This window comes from Talpa occidentalis, unplaced genomic scaffold (genome assembly GCF_014898055.3).
Source record: "Talpa occidentalis isolate TD23 unplaced genomic scaffold, MPIMG_talOcc4v2.1 talOcc4.9, whole genome shotgun sequence".
Lineage (NCBI taxonomy): Eukaryota > Metazoa > Chordata > Mammalia > Eulipotyphla > Talpidae > Talpa > Talpa occidentalis.
Window position 1 is genome coordinate 117,332,916 of NW_023605305.1, and position 22,864 is coordinate 117,355,779.

The 22,864-nt window shown below is 48.1% G+C and overlaps 3 protein-coding genes across 3 annotated transcripts in view; 1 reads left to right on the forward strand and 2 right to left on the reverse strand.

Annotated features, from left to right (window-relative positions):
* The window catches only part of LOC119236022 (olfactory receptor 2T27-like), a 292,093-nt gene that overhangs the window by 216,789 nt on the left and 52,440 nt on the right, over positions 1-22,864 (forward strand). The gene's annotated exons all lie outside the window — the stretch shown is intronic.
* LOC119236938 (olfactory receptor 2AK2-like) lies at positions 7,589-8,544 on the reverse strand. Its single transcript, XM_037500870.1, has one exon. It carries the CDS (start codon positions 8,531-8,533, stop codon positions 7,589-7,591), a length of 945 nt encoding a protein of 314 aa, XP_037356767.1. The 5' UTR covers positions 8,534-8,544.
* On the reverse strand, positions 18,061-18,987 carry LOC119236939 (olfactory receptor 2T27-like). Its single transcript, XM_037500871.1, has one exon. The coding sequence runs from the start codon at positions 18,985-18,987 to the stop codon at positions 18,061-18,063; it is 927 nt and encodes a 308-aa protein (XP_037356768.1).

Here is a 22,864-nt window from a genome sequence, read left to right on the forward strand (position 1 = left end):
CCAACACATCAACAAAAAGAAATATAAAAACCATATGATAATATCAATAGATGCTGAGAAAGCTTTCGACAAAGTGCAACACCCATTCATGATAAAAGCTCTTGAAGTTCTTGGGATACAAGGAACATACCTCAACATCATAAAGGCCATCTATGACAAGCCAACAGCCAGTATCATTCTCAATGGTGAAAAGCTGAAAGCAATTCCATTAAGATCTGGAACAAGACAAGGATGTCCACTCTCACCATTGCTTTTCAATATAATACTGGAAGTCCTAGCCAGGGCAATAAGACAAGAGAAAGACATCCAAGGAATCCAAATAGGAAAAGAAGAAGTCAAACTATCACTATTTGCAGACGATATGATATTATACATAGAGAACCCCAAAAACTCCACAGAAAAGCTAATTCAACTCATCAATCAGTTCAGTAAAGTGGCAGGATACAAAATCAACACGCAAAAGTCAGTAGCCTTCCTATACACAAACAATAAATCTGAAGAAGAAGAAATCGAAAAGACCATCCCTTTTGTTATTGAAACAAAAAAAATCAAATATTTGGGAATAAATCTAACAAAAGAGGTAAAGGACCTATACAAAGAAAACTATAAAACACTGTTAAAAGAAATAGAAGAAGACACAAAGAAATGGAGAGACATCCCCTGCTCATGGATTGGAAGAATAAACATTATTAAAATGGCCATCCTTCCAAAAGCAATATACAGATTCAATGCTATTCCAATCAAAATTTCAATGTCATTCTTCAAAGAAATAGAAAAATTATTGATGAAATTCATATGGAATCACAAAAAACCCCGAATAGCCAAAGCTCTCCTGAAAAAAAAAGAAGGGAATGGAGGCATCAGACTCCCAGACTTCAAACTATACTACAAAGCCATAATCATCAAAACTGCATGGTATTGGAACAAGAACAGACATACAGACCAATGGAATCGAATAGAAAATCCAGAAATAAACCCACAGATTTATGGTCAACTAATCTTTGACAAAGGAGCAAAGACTATGCATTGGAGCAAAGAAAGTTTGTTCAATAAATGGTGCTGGGAAAACTGGGTCGCTACATGCAAAAGAATGAAGCTTGACCACCACCTCACACCATACACAAAAATCAACTCAAAATGGATTAAAGAACTAGACATAAGACCTGAAACCATAAAATATATAGAAGGAAATATAGGCGAAACACTACGTGATTTGCACATCAAAGACATCTTTACAGACACATCACCCAAAGCAGTGATAGTGAAGGCAAAGATAAACAGCTGGGACTATATCAAATTAAAGAGCTTTTGCACAGCAAAAGAGACAATAACAAAAACAAAGAGAAACCCCACCAACTGGGAGAACATTTTTGCACCCAACACTAATGATAAAGGACTGATCACAAAAATCTGCAAAGAGCTGATGAGACTCAACAACAACAAAGAAAATAATCCAGTCAAAAAATGGGCAGAAGAGCTTAAAAGAAACTTCTCTGAAGAGGAAATGCAAATGGCCAACAGGCATATGAAAAAATGTTCAACATCACTTGTCATCAGGGAAATGCAAATCAAAACTACCATGAGATACCATCTTACACCAGTGAGAATGGCACATATTAAAAAAACTAGCAACAACAAATGTTGGCGAGGGTGTGGAGAAAAAGGAACTCTTCTGCACTGTTGGTGGGAGTGCAAACTGGTCCAACCACTGTGGAATGCTGTGTGGAGATTTCTGGACCTACTAACCATAGAGCTTCCATATGACCCAGCAATTCCACTCCTAGGTATTTACCCAAAGGACACAGAAACATCAATTCCAAAGAACACCTGCACCCCTATGTTTATAGCAGCACTGTTTACAATAGCTAAGCTTTGGAAACAACCCAAATGCCCAAAAATAGATGACTGGATCAAGAAGATGTGGTACATATATACCATGGAATATTACTCAGCATTCAAAAAAGATAAACACATGCAATTTGCTGCAACATGGATGGCGCTGGAAGGGATCATGCTCAGCGAAATAAGCCAAAAAGAAAAAGAAAAATACCGGATGGTCTCACTCATAGCAGGAATCTAGAAAACTTAAATAATGGACCAGGAAAATGAAAAACTATAAGAAAGTGAAAATCAAAATCAACAAAAAACTATGAACCAGAGACACTTTTAGGGGGGCGGGGGTGGGAGGGGAGGGATTGGGGTCAGAATGGGGGGCGGCAATTGTATGGGGAATATAACAATAAAATTTATAAAAAAAAAAAAAAAAAAAAAAAAAACATATCATGTCTACCTTCTGTAGTCAGTGATAACATATATTGGAATCTTCATTACTCATTGGCAGTTACAATGTATTTCTTCTTTGTAATTGTCTTATTTATTGTATTTTCAAAATGCGTGTTTTCAGAAACATGAACCGTGATGCCTGTAAGCAGTTGCCTGTACTGAGCGTGTAGATGTCACAGTCATGGATATTCTGAAGTATTTATTCTTTCTAGATTTATAGACATTTCCCCAAATGATGCTTTCTCTCAAACCTGGCTTTGAAATTTAGAGTGAAACTGTTGCTCTATTATATGTGTTGGTGTACATTGTTTAATGCCTGGAATGTTTATTTTCTAGACCTAAACTCTCAACTGACACAAAATATCAAATGACTTTAGGATGTGACATGTAGACACTCAACTACTTGTTGTAACCACCACCGTGCAGTCACCATCCCACCCATGCAGACTTAACTGTTAGGATGTAGCCTCTTGATCTCACCTATTTCACACTCTTCAACCTCCACTTCCATCAGGTCACCCCCCTTTTCCTCTCTGTCTACTTTTGTTTTCTTTGCCAATTTCCTTTAAATGAAATCATGGGTATTTGTCTTTTCCTGCTTACCCATTTCTTGGCATTTTTCTTTCCAGGCTCACCCGTGCTGTCACATATGATGACACTCAGCTTTTTTAATAAAATGTTAGAAGGTTTTCCACTATATTTCTACCATCCTACCTACACGCACACACACACGCTCGCGTGCACACACACACAGTCACCCCACCCCCTGTCCATTCATGCATCACTGGAATCTTAGTCAGTCCCCGTGTGTTGATGGTGTCACTGATTCCGGAACCAGCCACCTCAGTGGCGGGAGCAGCAGCAGCGAGGCTGGTCTCTCCTCTTGATGCTCCAGCACAAGCCAATCCTGGCCGTGGCTCCTCAGGGCCCAGCAACCGCCCTTTTGTGGGTATTTCCTGGCTTGCGGGGTGGGCCAGTCAGGTGTGAGCTGTGAGCTGACTGGTGCTAAATGGTCCAGTAGCCACAGGATTGAAAAATGGTCCAATCAGACTTGTGGGTGGTGCCCCCTGAGAGAGGACAGAAGCAGGGTTGGCGGGGGCTGTAGTGTGATAGTTCTAGGCTGAGGAAAGGAGGACCAGGAGCTGCAGAGAAGAGAAGAGAAGAATCCAGCAGGGACCTCAGAGGAGGGAAGAGAAGCCGAAGACCTTTGCAGAGACGGGTCCTGGGGCCTGTGTCTCCATGTCAAGAAGGGAGCACCAAAGGCCCGGGCGGGGCTGGTGTGTCAATGAGCTGTTTGTCGTTGGTGTCGTCCAAGCTCTCACAGAGAACTGTGGACACTGGGTGTCTCTGACACCGCCTCTGGGACAGTGGTGACCATCACTACTGGCCAGCGCTGCCCATCCCTCCTGTTGGCAGTGGTGACCATCACTGTTGACCAGTGTGGTCCAGCTCTGATTCCATGTACCTGAAACTCTGCCTGTACTTCTGGAAGGTGCCATCTTCGGGAGGAGGTGCCACTATGGACACAACAAGCTCTTTGTTCCCCTGTTTGTAAGAGAAACCCTGTCGTGATGGTTCCCAGAGCTTGAGGTCTCTTGGAATTGTGCCACAGGTGAGAACCACGGTGGCTCATGCTCTCATGGCGCACTGCTCTTGATCGGCTCCAGCCCGCAGGCCCCTGTTGTTGGGTGTATGTTGCTCTTGCCCTTGGTTTTGGCGTTTTTGGGCTCTTTCGTGGCTCCCTTGTTGGGACGCCGGGAGGGTGGGTGGTGGTTCTGGCCCTTCTGGGCTGTCCCATGCGCCTGCCCTGTGTGTCCCTGTGCGTGTGGGGATGGGTGTCCTCATGGCTTTATGAATGGGTGCTTTCTCTCTGCCGGATCAATGCCCGAAGGTGGAACTGCTGATACGTAGTGGGTTTCCTCAGTGTTGAGGGGCCTCCATAGGCTTTGTAGTCTCTGCATTCCCAGTCTCAGCGCCGGGCAGGGCCCTTCTCTTCACATCTTGCCAACACGTGTTTCTCGTCTGTTTGAATCTGTACCCCTTTATCCATTGTTGTACACCAGGGGGTGCCTGACATGTAGATGGCACCAAAGCTACACGGACTGTATTTTCTTGAACACATGCATGGCTGTGTTAATATTACTTTATAAATTAGTACATTAGGGCCTCCCTGGTGGTGCAAGGGGTTAAGCACCACACTATGAAGCAATCCACAGCCTCTGCGTCATGAGTTCGATCCCCGGCTGGCCAGGGAGAAACCCACATGGCGAGGCAGACCTCTCCTGTCGCACCTGCTGCTCCCCTCAGCAGTGTATTACACTCAGTCTGCCTGTTCTGCTCCCCACTCTGTCTCTGGTGGATCCTCTGACCCCCCTGCATCTCTGGCCTATACCCCAGCTCTTGTATGCATAAATAAATAAATCTTTAAAAAAATTAGTACTTTATAAATGAGTAAGAGTTAAATCCTAATGAAATTGAGCAATCACAACTATGGAGTGTAGCCTCAGCTCATGACAAAGTGTCTTCCTCGAGGTAATACTTCCACTGTGTGATTAGCCTTCACCTGACAGCTGAATATTCCAGCACTGCTGTCTGTGCCTGTGGCCTGCCTGCGCGTCTTCCTCTGAGATGCTGCTTATCTCTTCTGTCCTGATTGACTTGTCTTCTCTTCGTGTGGTTGTGGGAGCTCTTCATAGAGCGGGATGTGAGCCCCCTGTCAGATGTGTGATGTGGAAATCCTTTTTCCCACTTGGTAGGGGGCCTTTCATTTTATCCATAGTTTCTTTTCTTCTCCTGTCCAGAAGCACTTTAGTAGATGTGATCCCTTTTTAATTTTGATTTTGTTGCCCTGCCATTTGAATTTGAGCCTGAAACACATCTCTAAGGCCTGTGACAAAGAGCACATCATCGAGGCAGTTTTTGGTTTTTTGTCTTTCAGCAATCTTTAATCCATTTTGAATTCATGTCTGTGTGTTAGGTAGCTGTCTGGGCCGTGTCGTGATTTTGGGTGTGGCTGTGCCTTTTCCCAGAACCATTTTTGAAGAGACTCTTCTGCTCCCTTGTTTGCTTTTGACTCTTTGGTCATCAGTTAGTTTTCCTTCCCCTGTGGTTTTTTTTTTCTGGTCTCTCAACTCTCTTCTGTTTGTCTGTTTAGCAACTGCACTATATGTGATATCTGAAAACTGGAAAAATGTCAAGTATACGTTGACAAAACATGTCACAGTCTTAAAATAAGATGTTATTCAACAGCAAAGGAGAATGGGCCTCAGCTACAGCCAGCTATAGTCATGTGAAAAAATGTCGAGTAGCTCAAATTATTTCTGAGAATGATGGCCTATAGTAAGATGGTTTTTATAAAGTTCAAACAGTAAATGCAAGTAGTTGATAATATTGTATGATTATATTTGGAGATCTTATAAACATTCCCAGAGAATAATTAACTCAAAATTTAAAATTAATGGAGAGATAGGGGACTAGATATGTAGTGGTTCTAAAGAGACAAAGTTTGGGCCTCCCCAGTGGAGCAGCGGTTGAGCGCTGGGTTGCGAAGCTGCCCGCAGCCTCTGCAGCGCCGGTTCGATCCCTGGCCACTGAGCGAGGGTCCCACATGGTGCGCAGACCTCTCCTGCCGCCCACTGCTCCCCTCAGCAGTGTACTTCGGTCCTTCTGCCTGCTCTGCTCCCCGCTCTGGCTCTGGTGAATTCTCTCACCCTCCCGCGCTTCTGACTGTACCCAGTGCTTTTATAAATAAATAAATAAATCTTAAAAAAAAATAAAGAGACAAGGTTTTTTTTAAAGATTTATTTTGTTTATGCAACAAGAGGTGGGGTGTAGGCTAGAGTTGCGGGGGATGAGAGGATCCACCAGAGACAGAGTGGGGAGCAGAACAGGCCGTTTGACTGAAACACACTGCTGAGGGGAGCAGCAGGCAGGCGAACCAGGAGAGGTCTGCTCTGCCATGTGGGTAGCTTCCTGGCCAGGGATGGAACTCGTGCTGCAGGGGCTGCAGGCAGCTTCATAGTGCTGAGAGTTAACCTCTGCACCGTCAGGGAGGCCCGGAGACATGATTTTTATTGCATTGATTCTTGGTGTGGCTGGTTTTCTTGGTAGTTCACATTACATTATAAACCAGTCAGCTAAGTCAAGTAAGACTTTTGTGGACAAATAAATGTACTTGGGTTCAACCACAAATGAAATTTTAGATGCTATTATAAATTGTTATTAAAGCTGTTGACATTCATTGCCAAGATATCAAAGAACCTTTGAAAGGTTTCACAGAAAATATATTCTTCCTCCCTCTGTCATGGTCTAGTCACAGTGGTACACCAGAGTTGGTTATTAGCTGACAGATTATATTCAATTTTAAGTTTAACATCTGATATTTTAACAAGATGTTTAGTAAGTGCTGAGACTTAACCCCTGCACCGCCAGGGAGGCCGCTCATGCCGAGTCTCACTGTGATTATGCTGTAGTTCATGTCTGGGTCCAGTCCATCTGCTCCTTGCCGGCAGCCCGCACGCTTACCCCTTGGTCTTCTTTGACTTTTCCCGGCACCTCCCTCAGCAGGATGTTCTCATCACTTCTTCCCAGAACACTCATCACCACATTTCCATTGACTTAATTTTTCATTCCCTTTAGCCTTTTACCAAATCCCACCTCTTAGCCTTTTCCAGACAATTTTATATAAAACTGCAAATTCCCTATCACAAATCCCTGCCTTATTTTTACTGCAGTTATTACTTTTTTTATATACTGTTAACTTTGCTACTTACTGAATATCTCCCCTTGTGGAAGTGTAAAGCTCCAGAGATCAGAGATTTTAGTCAGTTTTTATCTTTGACTTCTCTAATATCAGAAGTGCCGGTAAAAAGGCCACACACATAGTTAACGCGTTAAAAAGCTTGGTGAGTAAAGAAATGAAATGGTGGATTCGTGCTTTTCTCTATATTACTTTTTGGTCATGTGTGGATTCTCCTAGTGTTCTGCATGGGCGTGAACTGTATTACTTCTCCATGGTGTGTCAGATTCTGAAAAGCACTTCAAAACATTTATGATACGGGAATGTTGAGTGGACCAGGTTGGATTCTTTTGTTTCAGAGATTGAACAAGTTTGACAATCATACCGTTCCTCTCTTTTCTGTATGGAAAATCTATCTAGTTCTGACAATGATACCTTAGTTACTTCTGAAGTCAGGAGGAATCAAAGGCTTGCCAATTTATTTAATAAGCATTTATTAGCATTTCTATCAGAATTCTAGGCACAGCTTTCATGTTGTTCAGCCTCAGTGAGGGAGGGTTCCAAAGGTCATATTTTATGTGCAAACACACATTGTCCTAACTGTCTCCTCATGGCCCCCATCACCTCTTTATTCCTTAGACTGTAAATAAACGGGTTGAGAAGTGGGGTGACGATGGTGTAAAACACAGCCACCACTTTGTCCTGCTCGGGGGACCGCAGGGAGTGAGGCCTCGTGTAGGTGGAGAGAGAGGTTGTGTAGAATAGGCTTGCCACAATCAGGTGTGAGGAGCAAGTGGAGACAGCTTTTTTCTGTCCTTGACCAGAGCTCATTCGGAACACCACAGTAAGCACACGGGCGTAGGAAGCCAGAATGGCCAAGAATGGTATCAGCAGGATGACAAGCCCACTGAGGAGGACTGTGTACTCATACCGGGCCGTGTCTTGACATACCAGGGGTAACAGAGATGGGACTTCGCAGAAAAAGTGGTTAATGAGTCGAGAGCTACAGAATGGAAGTTGGAACACATAGAGCGTGTGAATGAAACCATTGATAGAGCTGCTAGTCCACGCGCACGAGACCATGAGCCAGCAGATCCTCCTGGTCATGAGAATGGGGTAATGCAGTGGGTGGCAGATGGCCACATACCGGTCGTAAGACATGAGACCAAGCAGTAGGGCCTCGGTTCCGCCAATAGCCAAGAACACAAATGTTTGAATCTCACAGCCTAAAAAAGTAATGTTCATACTGTTGGTCAGGAAATTGACTGCCATCTTGGGCACCGTGGTGGAGATGTACAGCATGTCGATGCAGGAGAGCTGGCTGAGCAGGAAGTACATAGGGGTGTGGAGCCCGCTGTCCAGCTGGATGAGGAGGATCAATACGATATTGGACGTCAGAGCCGCTGTAAAGAGGACAGCAATGGCAGCAAAGAGGAAAGTGTCCATCCGGCCATGCTGGAAAAGACCGAGGAGTAGAAAATCCGTCCCAATGCTTAGATTTTCTGCCTTCATGACTTAACACGGAATATCAAGGTCGATAATATCTGCAGGTCCATGAAACAGCTCTGATGGCCTCCTAAGGAAAACCAAATGATGATTATAAATGACGTAATAATCTCAGGTGAATATAGTTCCCTCCATTTAACACACTCAATCCTATCTGTTGAACAGTAGACACTTGAGAAATGATGACATTAAAGTAAATATTATTACTGACCATGGCATTAAGTTATAATTTGCAAAGGAAAAACAGACATTGAGATGATTTTATACAAATATTTTCTTCCCTTCAAAATACCTTCCAAGTGCGCGATTGGGGCTGTGTTCTCCCAAGAAAAATGTTCTCCTGCGTACTTCACTCACGTGAGCAGTACAGATTTGCCTGACAGATGTGGTGGATTATCTTATAAATTTGATATGTTTCTTCATGTATTTGTCTATTTTGACTTTATATTGCCTACAAATTGGCAAAAGTTATATTAATTACAGGGAAGGAGTACCCCAGATCTCGTGGCTTCATTAGCATTGTTCTTTCCCGTGCATGTGCAAGGCATGCAGCGAGTTGAAATGAAGAAGCGTGGCGATGTTAGGGGAAGCTGGAGGACGATGGAAGCTTGCTAATTCAGCTGACGCGGGAGTCTGTTTAGTGGTTGCCATGCTGGGAAATTAATTTTTCCCCTTTTTGGACACAGATTTGGCCTCTGCATATTTCCAGAGCAAATAACCTCTTACTAACTAAAAGTGTTTCATGAAATGACGTGAAAGTGTATTCAGTCCTCTCAGATTCGCTGCGCGTCTCCTGTGGACCCAGCACAGTGTTGGTTCCGAAATTCCAAGGGGGAAGCACAGGGGTCTTGTCCTGAGACGGGCAGGACTCGCCCCCGGTGCCCGCGCGTGGGCAGTCCCTGGGGACGGCGGCCTCGGCCCACGCGCGGAAAGTGAGGCGAGGCCGGCGGGGCGGGTGCGAGGCGGGTGCGAGGCGGGTGCGAGGCGGGCGCGGCCCGCGGCGGCCTGGAGGGGCCTGGAGGGGCCTGGAGGGGCCTGGAGGGGCCTGGAGGGGCGCGGGGCGCGCGCTGGACGAGTCCGGGCGCCCCTCAGGGCGCGGAAGGGAAGGAGACGCAGCGGGAGGAGACTAATCGGCGCAGACAAATAATAAACTATGCCAGACTGATTCAAACCCGTCACATCCAGAATTATATTTTAAAAAGAAAAACAATAGCCTCGCAGGTCAAACGCATGATCCGGCCTGGGAGGGGGGGACCGCGTACATATTCATGTGCTTCTCCATCTCGTGCGCGCGCGTGTGTGCGCGTGTGTGTGCGCGTGTGCGCGCGTGTGCGCATGGAGAGAGGGAGGGAGGGAGGGAGGGAGCGCGTGGGGCGGCCTTACCTGCCCTGAGAACTGGGCGCGCACAGGCGAGCGCGACGGGTGAGGAGCGGGGACGGCCCCCCACGCCCCCCAGACCATGGAGCGCGCCGCCCTGGGGTCCCCGCGGCGGTGCCCGCCCTTCCCTCAGAACATGCGCGTCCCTGGCGCGGCGCGCTTCGGGCGGAGACGGGCTCTCCCCGGGTCGGGCGGCCGAGGGGGGCTGCGCGGCGTCCTCGGGAGAGCGGGTGGCGCGGGCGGGCGCCTGGGCGCGGGGGGCGGTCCTGCCGCGCAGCCCTGGCGGGACGCGGGGAGGCTGATGAGGCATCTCCGCGGCGCGCCCGGCGGGGGGACCCGCGCCCCCGTGAGCCGGCTCCTCCCCGCGGGGCCGCTCGGGCCGCGGGCTCCGGGCGGGCGACCCACAGCGCGGGGACCTGCATGTCCGCCGCCGCCCCCCCGCCGCGCCCGCCGCACCCTTCCTCCCCGCGGGGCAGGGCCTCGCCGCCGCGCCCCTGTGACACCCGCACCCGGTGAGCTGGGGCAGCTCCTGTCAGGTCCCCCCACCCGGTGAGCTGGGGCAGCTCCTGTCAGGTCCCCCCACCCCGTGAGCTGGGGCGCATCTGTCAGGTCCCCCACCCGGGGAGCTGGGGCAGCTCCTGTCAGGTCCCCCCACCCGGTGAGCTGGGGCAGCTCCTGTCAGGTCCCCCACCCGGTGAGCTGGGGCAGCTCCTGTCAGGTCCCCCCACCCGGTGAGCTGGGGCGCATCTGTCAGGTCCCCCACCCGGTGAGCTGGGGCAGCTCCTGTCAGGTCCCCCCACCCCGTGAGCTGGGGCGCATCTGTCAGGTCCCCCACCCGGGGAGCTGGGGCAGCTCCTGTCAGGTCCCCCCACCCGGTGAGCTGGGCGCGCGGACGCGCAGACTCCCGGGGCGCGGGCGGGCGCCGGAGCGGCCTCTTCTCCCGTGGAGCAGAAGTCGGGGGTGCAGTCCGGCGCGTCGGGGTGCGGGGAGTCGCCCCCGAAACAGCGCCCGCGGGGAGGGCAGCGCGGCCGTCGGGGCTGCAGCGGGAGCGGGTGGCGGCCGCGGGGTGGTTCGTCTGCGGGGCTCTGTGGCCCGAGCGCGTCTCCAGCCCGGGCCCGCGCAGACCGACTCGGGATCGCGGCCCCGGGGCCGGGAGACGCCCGACGTCGCGGCGGGGCCCGCGCTGGACGCTGGCAGCCGAGGCGGCGGCGCCCTCGGCCCCCGAGAGGGCGCGACGCGGCGCCGGAGTCCCGGGCGCTCCTGTGGAGACGCGCGGCCGCGGCCGGGGCGGGAGCCCGGGCGCTCGGGCTGGGACCCGCGCCGGCCACATGGCCGCGGCTGTCTCCCCGAGACGACCCGGGTCCCGTCACTTCCCCGGAAAAATCTGGGGAAATGGAATTGAGCGCGCGCGGTCGTGCCCGCCATGTGCAGCGCCCCGGCTTCTGCAGGAGGCGCGGCCGCCACCTGCCACCTCGCGGAGCCTGTCGCGCGCACCTGCGGGGAAGCTGGTCTCAGTCCCAGCTGGGCGCCCGCTGCGCTGCGCAGGTGACCTGCTTGGAGCTGCTGTCCGTGCGCGGAGAGAAGACAGGTCTGGGGCGCGGAGAGCCCTCTTGGGGCCGTCTGGCTGACAGGCCCCCAAAACGATTATCTCCTCTTTCTCCTTGGACGCAGCTCCTCCGTGTGGCCGCCGGGCCCGCGGGGCCCTCGAGCGTGTCACCGGCAGAGTGTGTAGCTGTCCCAGGGGCTGCAGGCCGCAGGTGTCTTCTGTGTTACGCCTGCGTTTCGGGTGGAACATTCTTCAGCACATCCAGGAGGCGTGGCGTGGGACACGCGGGTCTCTGAAGCACACTGGGTGCAGATATGATTTGCAGTAAGAGCGTGTTGTGCATGAGCTCCCAGAGAGGAATTTCAGTAACAACAATACTCTCCGTCTCGTTCTATTGCAGGGAGGCGCGTTTGTCTAGGGAAATTAAAGTCTGTTTAAATTTCAGCCTGTCAAACTCTTCATTTTAGGAGCTGGTGTTCGGCAACTCCTGTGCTTAGATTTTTATTTAAAAAGATTTATTTATTTATGCATACGAGAACTGGGGTACAGGCCAGAGGTGTAGAGGGTGAGAGGATTCCCCAGAGCCAGAGTGGGGAGCAGAACAGGCAGATGACCGAAATCCACTGCTGAGGGGAGCAGCGGGCGAGGCAGGAGAGGTCTGCTGCGCCATGTGGGCAGCTCCCTGGCCGGGGATTGAACTCTTGCTGCAGTGGCTGCGGATTGCTTCATGGTGCTGTGTCTTTAGCCCTTGCGCCTCCAGGGAGGCCCCCATCCTATGCCGAGATTTGGGGAAAGAAAGAAATTTCAGTAGCATGAGAGTGGAGATGGTGCCGTCGGAGACATCACAGGAAAGCTGCAGAGGCCACTGACTCTCAGCTTCTTGACATATGTAACAGATCAGGACGTTCCCATTGTAGATGATACTTGTATTTAATCTTCATTCACTCCAATTACATAATGTGCAATTTTTATTCCAAAAATATGTATTCTTTCTTTCCGTAAAGCACCTGAAAGAATTTCTCCGGAACGCCAGTTATGATTCATTGAATTTTGGCTGCAGGAGTAAAATACAGAATTTTGGAATCCATATCCTAGATTTGAAATGAAGATTAGAGTCCCGCAATCGGCCAGCCCTTCCTTCAGGTGTCATCACTAATGGCAAGAGTGCCAGGGACCGGGGGACAGTCTCCCCACGTGTGCAGTTTCGGGCGTGTTCCTGAAGCAAGGAAGGAAGAGAACAGACACACATTCGAGGCTGGCCTCGGAGGGGGCTGAGCACGTGAGAGACCCGGCCCTTGTTTATTTCGCTTCAGGGTAAATCTGTCTCCCGATCTAGATCTAGAACTTTCCAGTCCTGGTTATCATCACTCTTCTGTTATTTTCCCTGGGCATCATGTGAGAAAGACAGTTAGGGTGTGCTACGGATTGACAACAGGAGAGGACGTGTGTTGTGGTAACAAGCGGTCCACGAAGATGAGGTGCGTGTGCGCCAAGCTCCTGAGATTCCGCGTGGCCCGAGTCAGAAGAGGGGGAGGGAACAGGCCACTGTGAGCAAGGAGGGTGAAACAGTCATCACTCAACAGTCTCCCGCCAAGCAGGAGCCAGGGCCCGAGGGCTCGACAAGTGAGCTCCCGCGGGCCTGCGGAGATGAGCTAATACTTCCATCTCTCACACATTCTGAAAACTGAGGAGGAGCAGCGGCCCCAGACCCGTTTTGTGAGGCCCACATTACTTGGAGAGCAGAAGCAGACAAGGGCGTCCCAAAGAGGACTCTGGGCCTTCCCTGGGGAGACAGATGTGATAAACCCTCCACGAAGCCGTGGCAAACTGAGTCAACGGTCATGGCCACCCCCCGGTGGGCTTTTTCGGGGGGCAGGCTGGGGCCACAGCTCAGATCGCCCAGGGGACTGACCCCTTCCCGGAGAGGAACGACAGAAACCCTCTCACCCCTTGGCGGGCGCAGAGGCGGCTCTGGCGAGACGCAAGGCGCATCTGTGGTGAGGATGCTTGGAGCGAGGGGGGAAGGAGCCACCCCAGTGTGAGACAGGCCAGACACCCCCCGCAGGGAGCACCGCGCTCTGGTGAGGAGCTGGACGCCTCCCTAGGGCCAAGGTCCGCTCCCTCGCGGCGGCCCGGCCACCCCTCCCGCCCGGCCGCTCAGCGCAGAGGGGCGCACCCAGGACCCGGGCCACGCGTGGCCGCGGTGCCGCGAGGCGGGCGCCGGGAGAGGCCAGGCACCTTTTCGGAGGGTCGCGTCCCGGCGCCCTCCCGGGGGGCTGTCAGGGCGGCCGAGCCGGGCACAGCCCGGAGGGACCGCGGGGTGTGGCCGCCCGCGACGGGACGCGCTGCCCGCGCGGAGGGAGGAGGCCGCTGGTGACGCGGACGGGCCGGAGGGCCGGGGACGCGGCCCAGGGAAGGACACGGTGGAGGAGGACGGAGCTGGGTCCTCCCGCGCCCGGGGGCAGAGAAGGAAGGGCTGGAACCAGACCCGGCAGCCCCGGGCGCGACCCACGCGCGGCCCGAGCTGGCCCGGGGGTGTCGGGGGTGCGCAGACGCCCCTCCGGGAGGGGAGACCTCCAGGGCACCGCCCGGCCGCGCTCGGGACTGGAGGTGGCCCAGGAGCTGGAGACACCAACCCCGTGCACCAAGGTGCGGGCTGGGAGCGGGCGGGCAGGGCGGGGGCGGGACCCGCGTGCGCGTGGGGTGGAAGCACCTCTGAAGAGGGGAGCCCCTCGAGGCGCGGAACCTGCGTTATCTCAGGTAAATACAGTTTTTTTTTAAATAATAAATTTTATTTTTATATTCCCCATACAATTGCAACCCCCCTATTCTGACCCCAATCCCTCCCTCCCGCCCCCCACCCCCAAAAAGTGTCTCTGGTTCATAGTTTTTTGTTGATTTTGATTATCACTTTTTTTTTCTCTTTTTTTTTTAAAGATTTATTTATTTATTTATACAAGCACTGGGTACAGTCAGAAGCGCGGGAGGGTGAGAGGATCCACCAGAGCCAGAGCGGGGAGCAGAGCAGGCAGAAGGACCGAAGGACACTGCTGAGGGGAGCAGCGGGTGGCAGGAGAGGTCTGCGCGCCACGTGGGACCCTCCTCCGGTGGCCGGGGAGCAGCCGGGGATCGAACCGGCGCTACAGAGGCCGCGGGCAGCTTCGCAACCCAGCGCTCAACCGCTGCACCACTGGGGAGACCCTGTCTTGTGTTTTTTCAATTTGCATTTCCCTAATGACACAGGATGGCAACATGTCTTCCTATGCCTGTTTGTCATCTGTGAAGTTCCTTTTGTGAGGTGTCTATTAAAGCCTCTGGCCCATTATTTAATCAGATTGCTTGTTTTTTTTTTTAATTGTTGTTTTAAGTGTCCTATATATAATTTGAATTATCGTCCTTTATCAGAGCCATCTTTTGCAAATATTTTCTCTCAGTCTGTGGCTTATCCTGTAATTCTCTTAACATTGCCTTTTGCAAAGCAGAAATCCAGCTTATCAATTACTTTTTACACTGATTGTGTCTTTGGTGTTGTATCTAAAAAGGCATCCCCATACCAAGGGTCATCTAGGTTTTCTCCCATCTTATCTTCTAGGAGTTTTAGTGTTTCATGTTTTCCACTTACATCTGTGGTCCATTTTAAGTTGATTTTTTTTTAGTAATAAATTTTATTTTTATATTCCCCGTACAATTGCAACCCCCCCATTCTGACCCCAATCCCTCCCCTCCCGCCCCCCACCCCCCATATAGTGTCTCTGGTTCATAGTTTTTTGTTGATTTTGATTATCACTTTCTTATAGTTATTCATTTTCCTGGTCCCTTATTTAAGTTTTCTAGATTCCTGCTATGAGTGAGACCATCCGGTATTTTTCTTTTTCTTTCTGGCTTATTTCGCTGAGCATGATCCCTTCCAGCGCCATCCATGTTGCTGCAAATTGCATGTGTTTATCTTTTTTGAATGCTGAGTAATATTCCATGGTGTATATGGACCCCATCTTCTTGATCCAGTCATCTATTTTTGGGCATTTGGGCTGTTTCCAAAGCTTAGCTATTGTAAACAGTGCTGCTATAAACATAGGGGTGCAGGTGCTCTTTGGTATTGATGTTTCTGTGTCCTTTGGGTAAATACTAGGAGTGGAATTGCTGGATCCTATGGAAGCTCTATTTTTAGTAGGTCCAGAAATCTCCACACAGCTCTCCACAGTGGTTGGACCAGTTTGCACTCCCACCAGCAGTGCAGAAGAGTTCCTTTTTCTCCACACCCTTGCCAACATTTGTTGTTGCTAGTTTTCGTAATATGTGCCATTCTCACTGGTGTAAGATGGTATCTCATGGTAGTTTTGATTTGCGTTTCCCTGATTACAAGGGATGTTGAACATTTTTTCATATGCCTGTTGGCCATTTGCATTTCCTCTTCAGAGAAGTTTCTTTTTAGCTCTTCTGCCCATTTTTTGACTGGATTATTTTCTATGTTGTTGTTGAGTCTCATCAGCTCTTTGCAGATTTTTGTGATCAGTTCTTTATCACTAGTGTTGTGTGCAAAAATGTTCTCCCAGTTGGTGGATACAGTTTTAAAATGAAAGACAAATGGCCTGTTTCGGAAGCCTCCATAGTTGGTACTTCCAGAGCAAGGCGACACGTTTAATATGCTGACAGAGCACGGGCAGGACATCTTCAGTTCCAGAAATGGGCGCAGGATTGACAATTCCTAGTGCTTGTGTTTAAGTCACAAAATGGTCATTGATTTTAGTTCTCTACAAAGAAGCACAATCACGCATTTCCCATTTTGAACTGAACAATGTTCATATTTTTCCATCTACAATAGTCTTAAGCTCCAAGAGTGAGACCCCACTAGGGAGAATGAGGCGTAACAGCCATGGAGAGTAATAAAATAAAAGACAGCTGTTTAGGACGGGCAGTTACATCAATGAGTCTCGCTAAAGAAACTTGCAGAATTCATGCCAGTGATTGTTAGAATGTGTCTGTCAAGTTTATAAAGTTATCAGCAGTTTAGGTTTTCTACGATTTGTCATAATCTGAACGAGCGTGAGATTGTATTGAAGTCATTATTTAGAAACACTGAGCTTCACCCACTAGAGAGGTTTCTAGTAGACATCTTTAAAGTTGGATCTGCAGCCGACACAAGCTACGGTGCACATGTCAGCATTTTAGTGATTAAATTTTATGGTGTGAAAACAGCAAAGGATCCAAATAGGCCTTTGCCAAGGAAGCCATGAAGGTGGCGCTCAGGTGCAGGAGAGGGCGCCCAGTGTCCCAGCTGGGGAGGGCGCTCAGTGTCCCACTCCAAGCCACGTGAGCTGCCCCATCACTCCCGAGGACTGGCTGCGACTTCTGCCACAGTCAGCAGCCCTGAGAGGGCTCCTTGGAGGAACTCTAAATCACTCACCTACAGTAAGATATTTTTAGAGATCAATAGTTAATACAACGATCTTTTCTAACTTTGCTCATTATAAATGTCTTACTTTGCCTAATTTGTACATTAATTTTCACAGAGCTGAGTATGTTTAGGAAAAATAGTTGCTGTCCAGTTTGGTAGGATCTGATTTTTAGGCTTCCACTTGGGGACCTTGGAATGATGGGCCTGGATAAGGGGGAGTACCGTGGTGACCAAGAAAAGTGACAGCAAGTGTGAGCAAAGGTGTGGGGATAGGGGACCCCCATACACTGTTGGGGAACAGTATGACGTGAAATACGTCAGATGGGAAGGGCAGATACCAGATGGGCCAGTAATAAGCAGAATCTAGAGATGCCAAACTGAGAGTCAGAGAAAGACCAACTTAAAAACTAACGGTAGAAGCCTGACTGCAGAGCTGAGCATCCAAGGGTGGGTACAGGCGGGGGCCGGCCCCTGGGCTGTTGTGGGAGTGTGGGTGATCGGTGGCAGATGCACCCAGATGGCCAGACCTGACACTTGACTGGGAAGCTCCTAGTGTCCCCACAGTTGAGAGAATAGATGATCACTAATGAAAGGTGGCTACCAGATGAAAGTGGGCGTGGGGTGTGGGAGGCTTATGAAGTGAGGCAAGAGGATGAACCCTCACAGTTACCTTGTGTAGTGTGTGGGGTTATGAAGTGTGGTGAGCAGTTCACAGGCAAATCACCATGCTGTACTCTGAAAACCAAACTACTATTGCATATTAATTATTTCTCAGTGTGAAAACCCAAAATGCTAATAATGTGTATTTGTATATATATAATAGAGAAATAAATTTTCATTCAGAAATTCCAGGTCATTGAATTATAGCAAGTAGTATTTTAAGAGATATTTCAAAATTTATAAAAACAATGTATACTTTAAAATATACATCATTATATATCTACAACGGTAGTTTTGGAATATATCTAAATTTTTAAAGACAAAATTTTCAAGATAACATGGCTCCTCTCCCTTATGAGCCATACTTTTTGAAAATTGACAAATAGGAAAATTACATAGGAATAAAAATATATTTTACATATCATATTAATAACCAGGTCTTCACTGATGGTGACATTGGCTGCAAAAGAATATAAAAACAGCTACTGTTCCATTTCAAAGCAAACACCATCACTGTTCTGGATTTACATTGGGTACCAGGAAACCTTATGTTGATCATATTCTGAAAACCTTCCTAAAAGCTTGATTGACGTCCTTGTTCCGCAGGCTGTAGATGAGGGGGTTGAGCATGGGTGAAATGATGGTGTAGATCACAGAGACCACTTCTTCCTGCTCGGGGGAGTGGTAGGACTTTGGCACAAGGTACTTAGTGATTGCAGCTCCATAGAAGAGCAACACCACAGTCATGTGAGAAGAGCAAGTAGCCAAGGTTTTCCGGAGCGCCTGGCCTGATCCCATGCCCAGAACAGTGGACAGTATGCTTCCATAGGAGCACAGAATGGCTGAGACGGGAGGAATGAAAAAAATCACAGCACTAAAATAAATCCCCTTTTCGTATTGCGAAGTGTCAGCACAGGCCACTTTGAGGAGCGCTGGGATCTCACAGAAGAAATGATGGATTTCCCTGGAGGCGCAGTAAGGGAGTGTCAGAGTATAGACCACATGGATCAAGGAATTGAGCAGAGCACCCAGCCAGGTCACAAGCACCAGGAGCACACAGACCCTGGGGCGCATGAGGATGGGGTAGCGCAGAGGGTGGCAGATCGCCACGTAGCGGTCATAAGCCATGACCGCCAGCAGAAGGAACTCTGAGCTAGCAAGTGTGGTGAAGAGGAACATCTGGAAGCTACACCCAACGAAGGAGATGCGGTGGTCCCCAGACAGAAAGATCAGGGCCATTTTGGGGACAAATGTGCAGATATAGACGAGATCCATGAGGGACAGCTGGCTGAGCAGAAAGTACATGGGGGTGTGGAGAAGAGGGTCGGCCCAGATGAGGATGATTATTATGGTGTTGCCAAACAGGGCCACCAGGAAATCGAGCAGGGTGAGTGTGAAGAGGACCCAGGGCATCGGGGTGCTGTGGAACAGATCCAAGAGGACGAAATCACTGCCTGAGGTCTGGTTGCTCAGCCATGCCATGCTCGTGTTTTGAATTTGTAACCTTGGAGAGTTTTTCACAAGCATAGTGTTCACTGTCCCTATAAGATTTTCCAAATAAAGTCATGTGCCACTTTTAACATTGCAAGTCTATTTTACTCCCTGCGCTTCACCCTTCAGCTTTATTAGTTAAGAAACATATTTCCCTTTCACTGGACTTTACTAAGGTTTCTTAAGTTACCATCTAGGATTCTTGCCACACTGAGAAAAGGCAATATTGGTTAGCTTTAAAATGTTATTTTGAAACATTTTTGTCATTAAAGTTTTTTTGAAATTGTATTCCTCAAGTAATTGTTATTCAGTTACGCTTTAAATAGCATACATAATTAAATGCATTAATTAATGAACACCTGCATCATTATTATGCACTTCAGTAATGTGGAGTATCAGGGCCTTCCTGGTGGTGCAGGGGGTTAAGACACAACCTATGAAGCTCTCCACTGCCACTGCAGCATGATTTCAATCCTGGGCCAGGGAGCTACCCACATGATGCAGCAGACCTTTCCTGACACCCCCGCTGCTCCCTTCAGCAGTGTATTTCAGTCAATCTGCCTGTTCTGTTCCCCACTCTGTCTCTGGTGAATCCTCTCGCCCCCACACCTCTCGTCTGTACCCTGGTTCTTGTAAGCATAAATAAATAAATCTTTAAAAAAACAATGGGTAATAGCAGTAGTTCAGGGCTATATGTGCTGTGTGGACAGAGCTGCAAGGTCAGGGTCAAGGCAGCCTTTCATTCTTTTCCACAATGACTTCCAATTAACCTGGAAATCTCACCTGTTGCGTAATGGAAATACCTTTCTTCTCTAAGGAGCTATTTATAAACATGTCATTAAGGAGGTGCTGTTTGTGAGCTTCGGACAGGATGAGGGTCCAGTGGGCAGCAGGCGGCATAGAGACCTGCCTGGCAGGAGCGGACTGTGTGGGAAACGCGCTTCTGCATGGGAAGCCAAGTGGACTCACTGCCCTCCAGGTGGGGGCACAGCAGCAACCTCAGGGCTCGAAAATCCCCAGGGATTTCCTTCTGTCTTCTTGTCTTTGTTCTGTTGCAAAGTGAACTTAAGGTCTTTTGTGAATTGATGGAGGGAGTAGGACTCTCGCTTCATGATATTACTTCGAGTATTAGTTTTGTGTTGAATGTGAAGAGCTGGCACTTGTGTTTTGACTTGCAGCACTTTCTCTTGGGGAGGATGTATAATAAAGAAATTTCATAGACTTTTTTAAGTGGTCATGAGACTTAAATTACAAACGTGTTTAATAAATGTCATTGGGTAAGTGCACAGTTACGGCAGCTGGGGTAGACACAGTTTTTTCAGTACCAGCGGAAGTCCCTGTGAGGTGGCTCGGCACTGAGTTCCCAGCTGTCTGCCACGGTGACAAGACCATCAACTGCCCCTGTCCTTACCACCTCGTGCCACAGAGGGATGACACGGGGGTTTGTAGACCATGTGGAATGTAGGGTTGGTCATACGGGGAAATCTAGTCACAAACTTTCCAATCGCTACGCTGAATTTGGTGCTGAACATCGTCATACATATAAAAGCATGTTAAGTCTGAAAACAATGACTTTTAAAACATCAAATATGACAAAAAAGTTATGGGTCTGCTACTTTCTCCCACTTCCCTCTCTATATAAAACTTCCCTGTTTCTATCAACCCTTTAACTCTAGCAAACAAAGCAGCGTGGCATTATGTGCTAGAAGGAGAATCCCACAATCTAATCATTTGAATTACAATAATCTTCATGTCTCGGAGGACATAAAATTCATTTATTTCCCAGCTTCCATAGAGCCAATGAATGAAATAGTGTGGTACAGTAAATAGTTACTTTTTTATCAAAATACTTTGTTTTCCTAAGAAATTTGACATTCCACTTTCTCAATACCTTTTGATGGTTTCCAGTATTGCCTAATAGATATTTTCCTAAATGTTTACTAATTAATGTATATGAATGCCCTCAATCCAAAAACAGTCCACTGTAATTTGGTAAGTGGATGTTTGTATTTGGAGATTTACTTAATCTATGATGCTATGAGACTCCCAGAGGATATGAAATCTTGCGCATATCTTATATATGTATGTAATATATGTATTTAATATATATAAAACTACCCAAAATATAATGGCAGGAAAAAATGAATTTGAAGTCAATTTTCTTTCATTTTAACTTAAAACATCTCTATCTTTTACCTCATTGACATGGATTAGAAGGAAATCAACCAACAGCGTGTATTGAGAGTAGGTCCTGGGTAAATGTCTTATGGTTTTACTTATGCCACTGCTCATGTCTCTTAAAAATGAATTTATTATAGATTTACAACAATCCTCATGCCCTTAGCCTTCAAATAGTCTTTCAGGAAGGGAATTGACACTGTAGAGAGGGCGCTGGCTTTGAACAGTGAACATCTTTCTTCCATAAAACTAACCGCTGACTCCACCCCAAAATTAGGAAATTGTACCTCATTGAGAATTACATGAAACCAGACCATCAGTATTGCCATGAGCTATTGTCTTCTTATGCAATGTTAGTGCACATGCCAGTTCCAGTTCAACTAAACAGCTTATTTGAGTCAACACACACAACATCTAAGTATTTTCAGTATTTAAATGTATTAATATCTTATAGATACATATCTTAAATAGAGGGGATTATTGAGATTGTCTATTATATGTACAAAGTTAGAGCGTTATATATTAGGCAGCTTAGGAAATCATAACAGACTTCAACATGTATCCCGAGAACAACCCTCCGACTTACTTGTAAGAACAGAATCAGTGCTGCTTCTAGAGTGTTATCAATGCATTTCTTAGTTCTTCCAGCCTCAGAAGTCCACAGTCCTCCTGAACAAAGAGGTTAAATACCTTGACGCCATTGCCTCTATAATCCACACCAATTTACTGTTCCACTGGCAGCCCTCAGAGGGACCGTCCCCAACTGCACCCAGTCCCTGAGGCAAAGTGTGCAGCAATTACCTCCCCATCCTCCATGACCCAGAAGAAATGGTTACAGCTATCTCACAAGGACATGCAGCCTCCACCTCAGGGATACTGCTTGTCAAGTGGTCCGCCTTCAAATATTTGGGTGAAAACTAATTTTTTCCCCACAGAAACTATTTTTTTTCATTTCATTCCTTGACCATCCATGTTTTCCACAATAATAAACAGAATACAGACAATTTCATGCTTTTCAGTAGTATCAGGAATATGTTCCATGTTTACCTAATCAAAGTTTTTAACTATGTTGTATATATTGTTTTTAAGAGGCAGGTAGTCCTTCAAGGGTTACCATGAAAAAGTGGTTCCCCATGCCCCTTTCTCCCCTGGTTTTCATTTCCTGTAGTCAAGCTTTGGTGTGGGGTCTACCTCCTCCACACTGTTGTTCATCTTAGAGATCTGCTATTGATTTTTCTCCTGTGGAAGGTGCTGGAGCTGTTTTTCAGCCTTGACCCATCTTTCACATCTTCTTCTCCTCCATTCCTTCCAAATTATAGTATCACAATTTAGGTTAGATGAAGAGACAAGAGTAGAGTATTATAACAAAGTAAAAAGTATTCACAGCTGATTCAAGAAGTAAGCCACGGTGCTTCTCTTCACTTGAGACTTAATTTTCCTTCCCACACATCTTCATTTTCCTGAAGACCTCTGTCTCCTCGAATGTGGTGGGATTGTATGCAGGTCTGTTGCATGAGTCTCTGCGTGCCTTTTCTTTATTTCTCTTCTCAGGGCACACCTTCGTCTCTGTTCCGCATTGAACTTCTTGTTTTTGTGTATGTGCCTTTGCACCTTCCTTTTTCTAGTCACCCCTTTTGCTTTAGTGCAGTACATCCTTCAACAACATCTTGAGAGGTTGTGAATTGAATGT

Excerpts from the sequence above, each read along its gene's own strand:
- LOC119236939 (XM_037500871.1), bottom strand. The coding sequence starts at position 18,987 with ATGGCATGGCTGAGCAACCAGACCTCAGGCAGTGATTTCGTCCTCTTG.
- LOC119236938 (XM_037500870.1), bottom strand. The coding sequence starts at position 8,533 with ATGAAGGCAGAAAATCTAAGCATTGGGACGGATTTTCTACTCCTCGGT.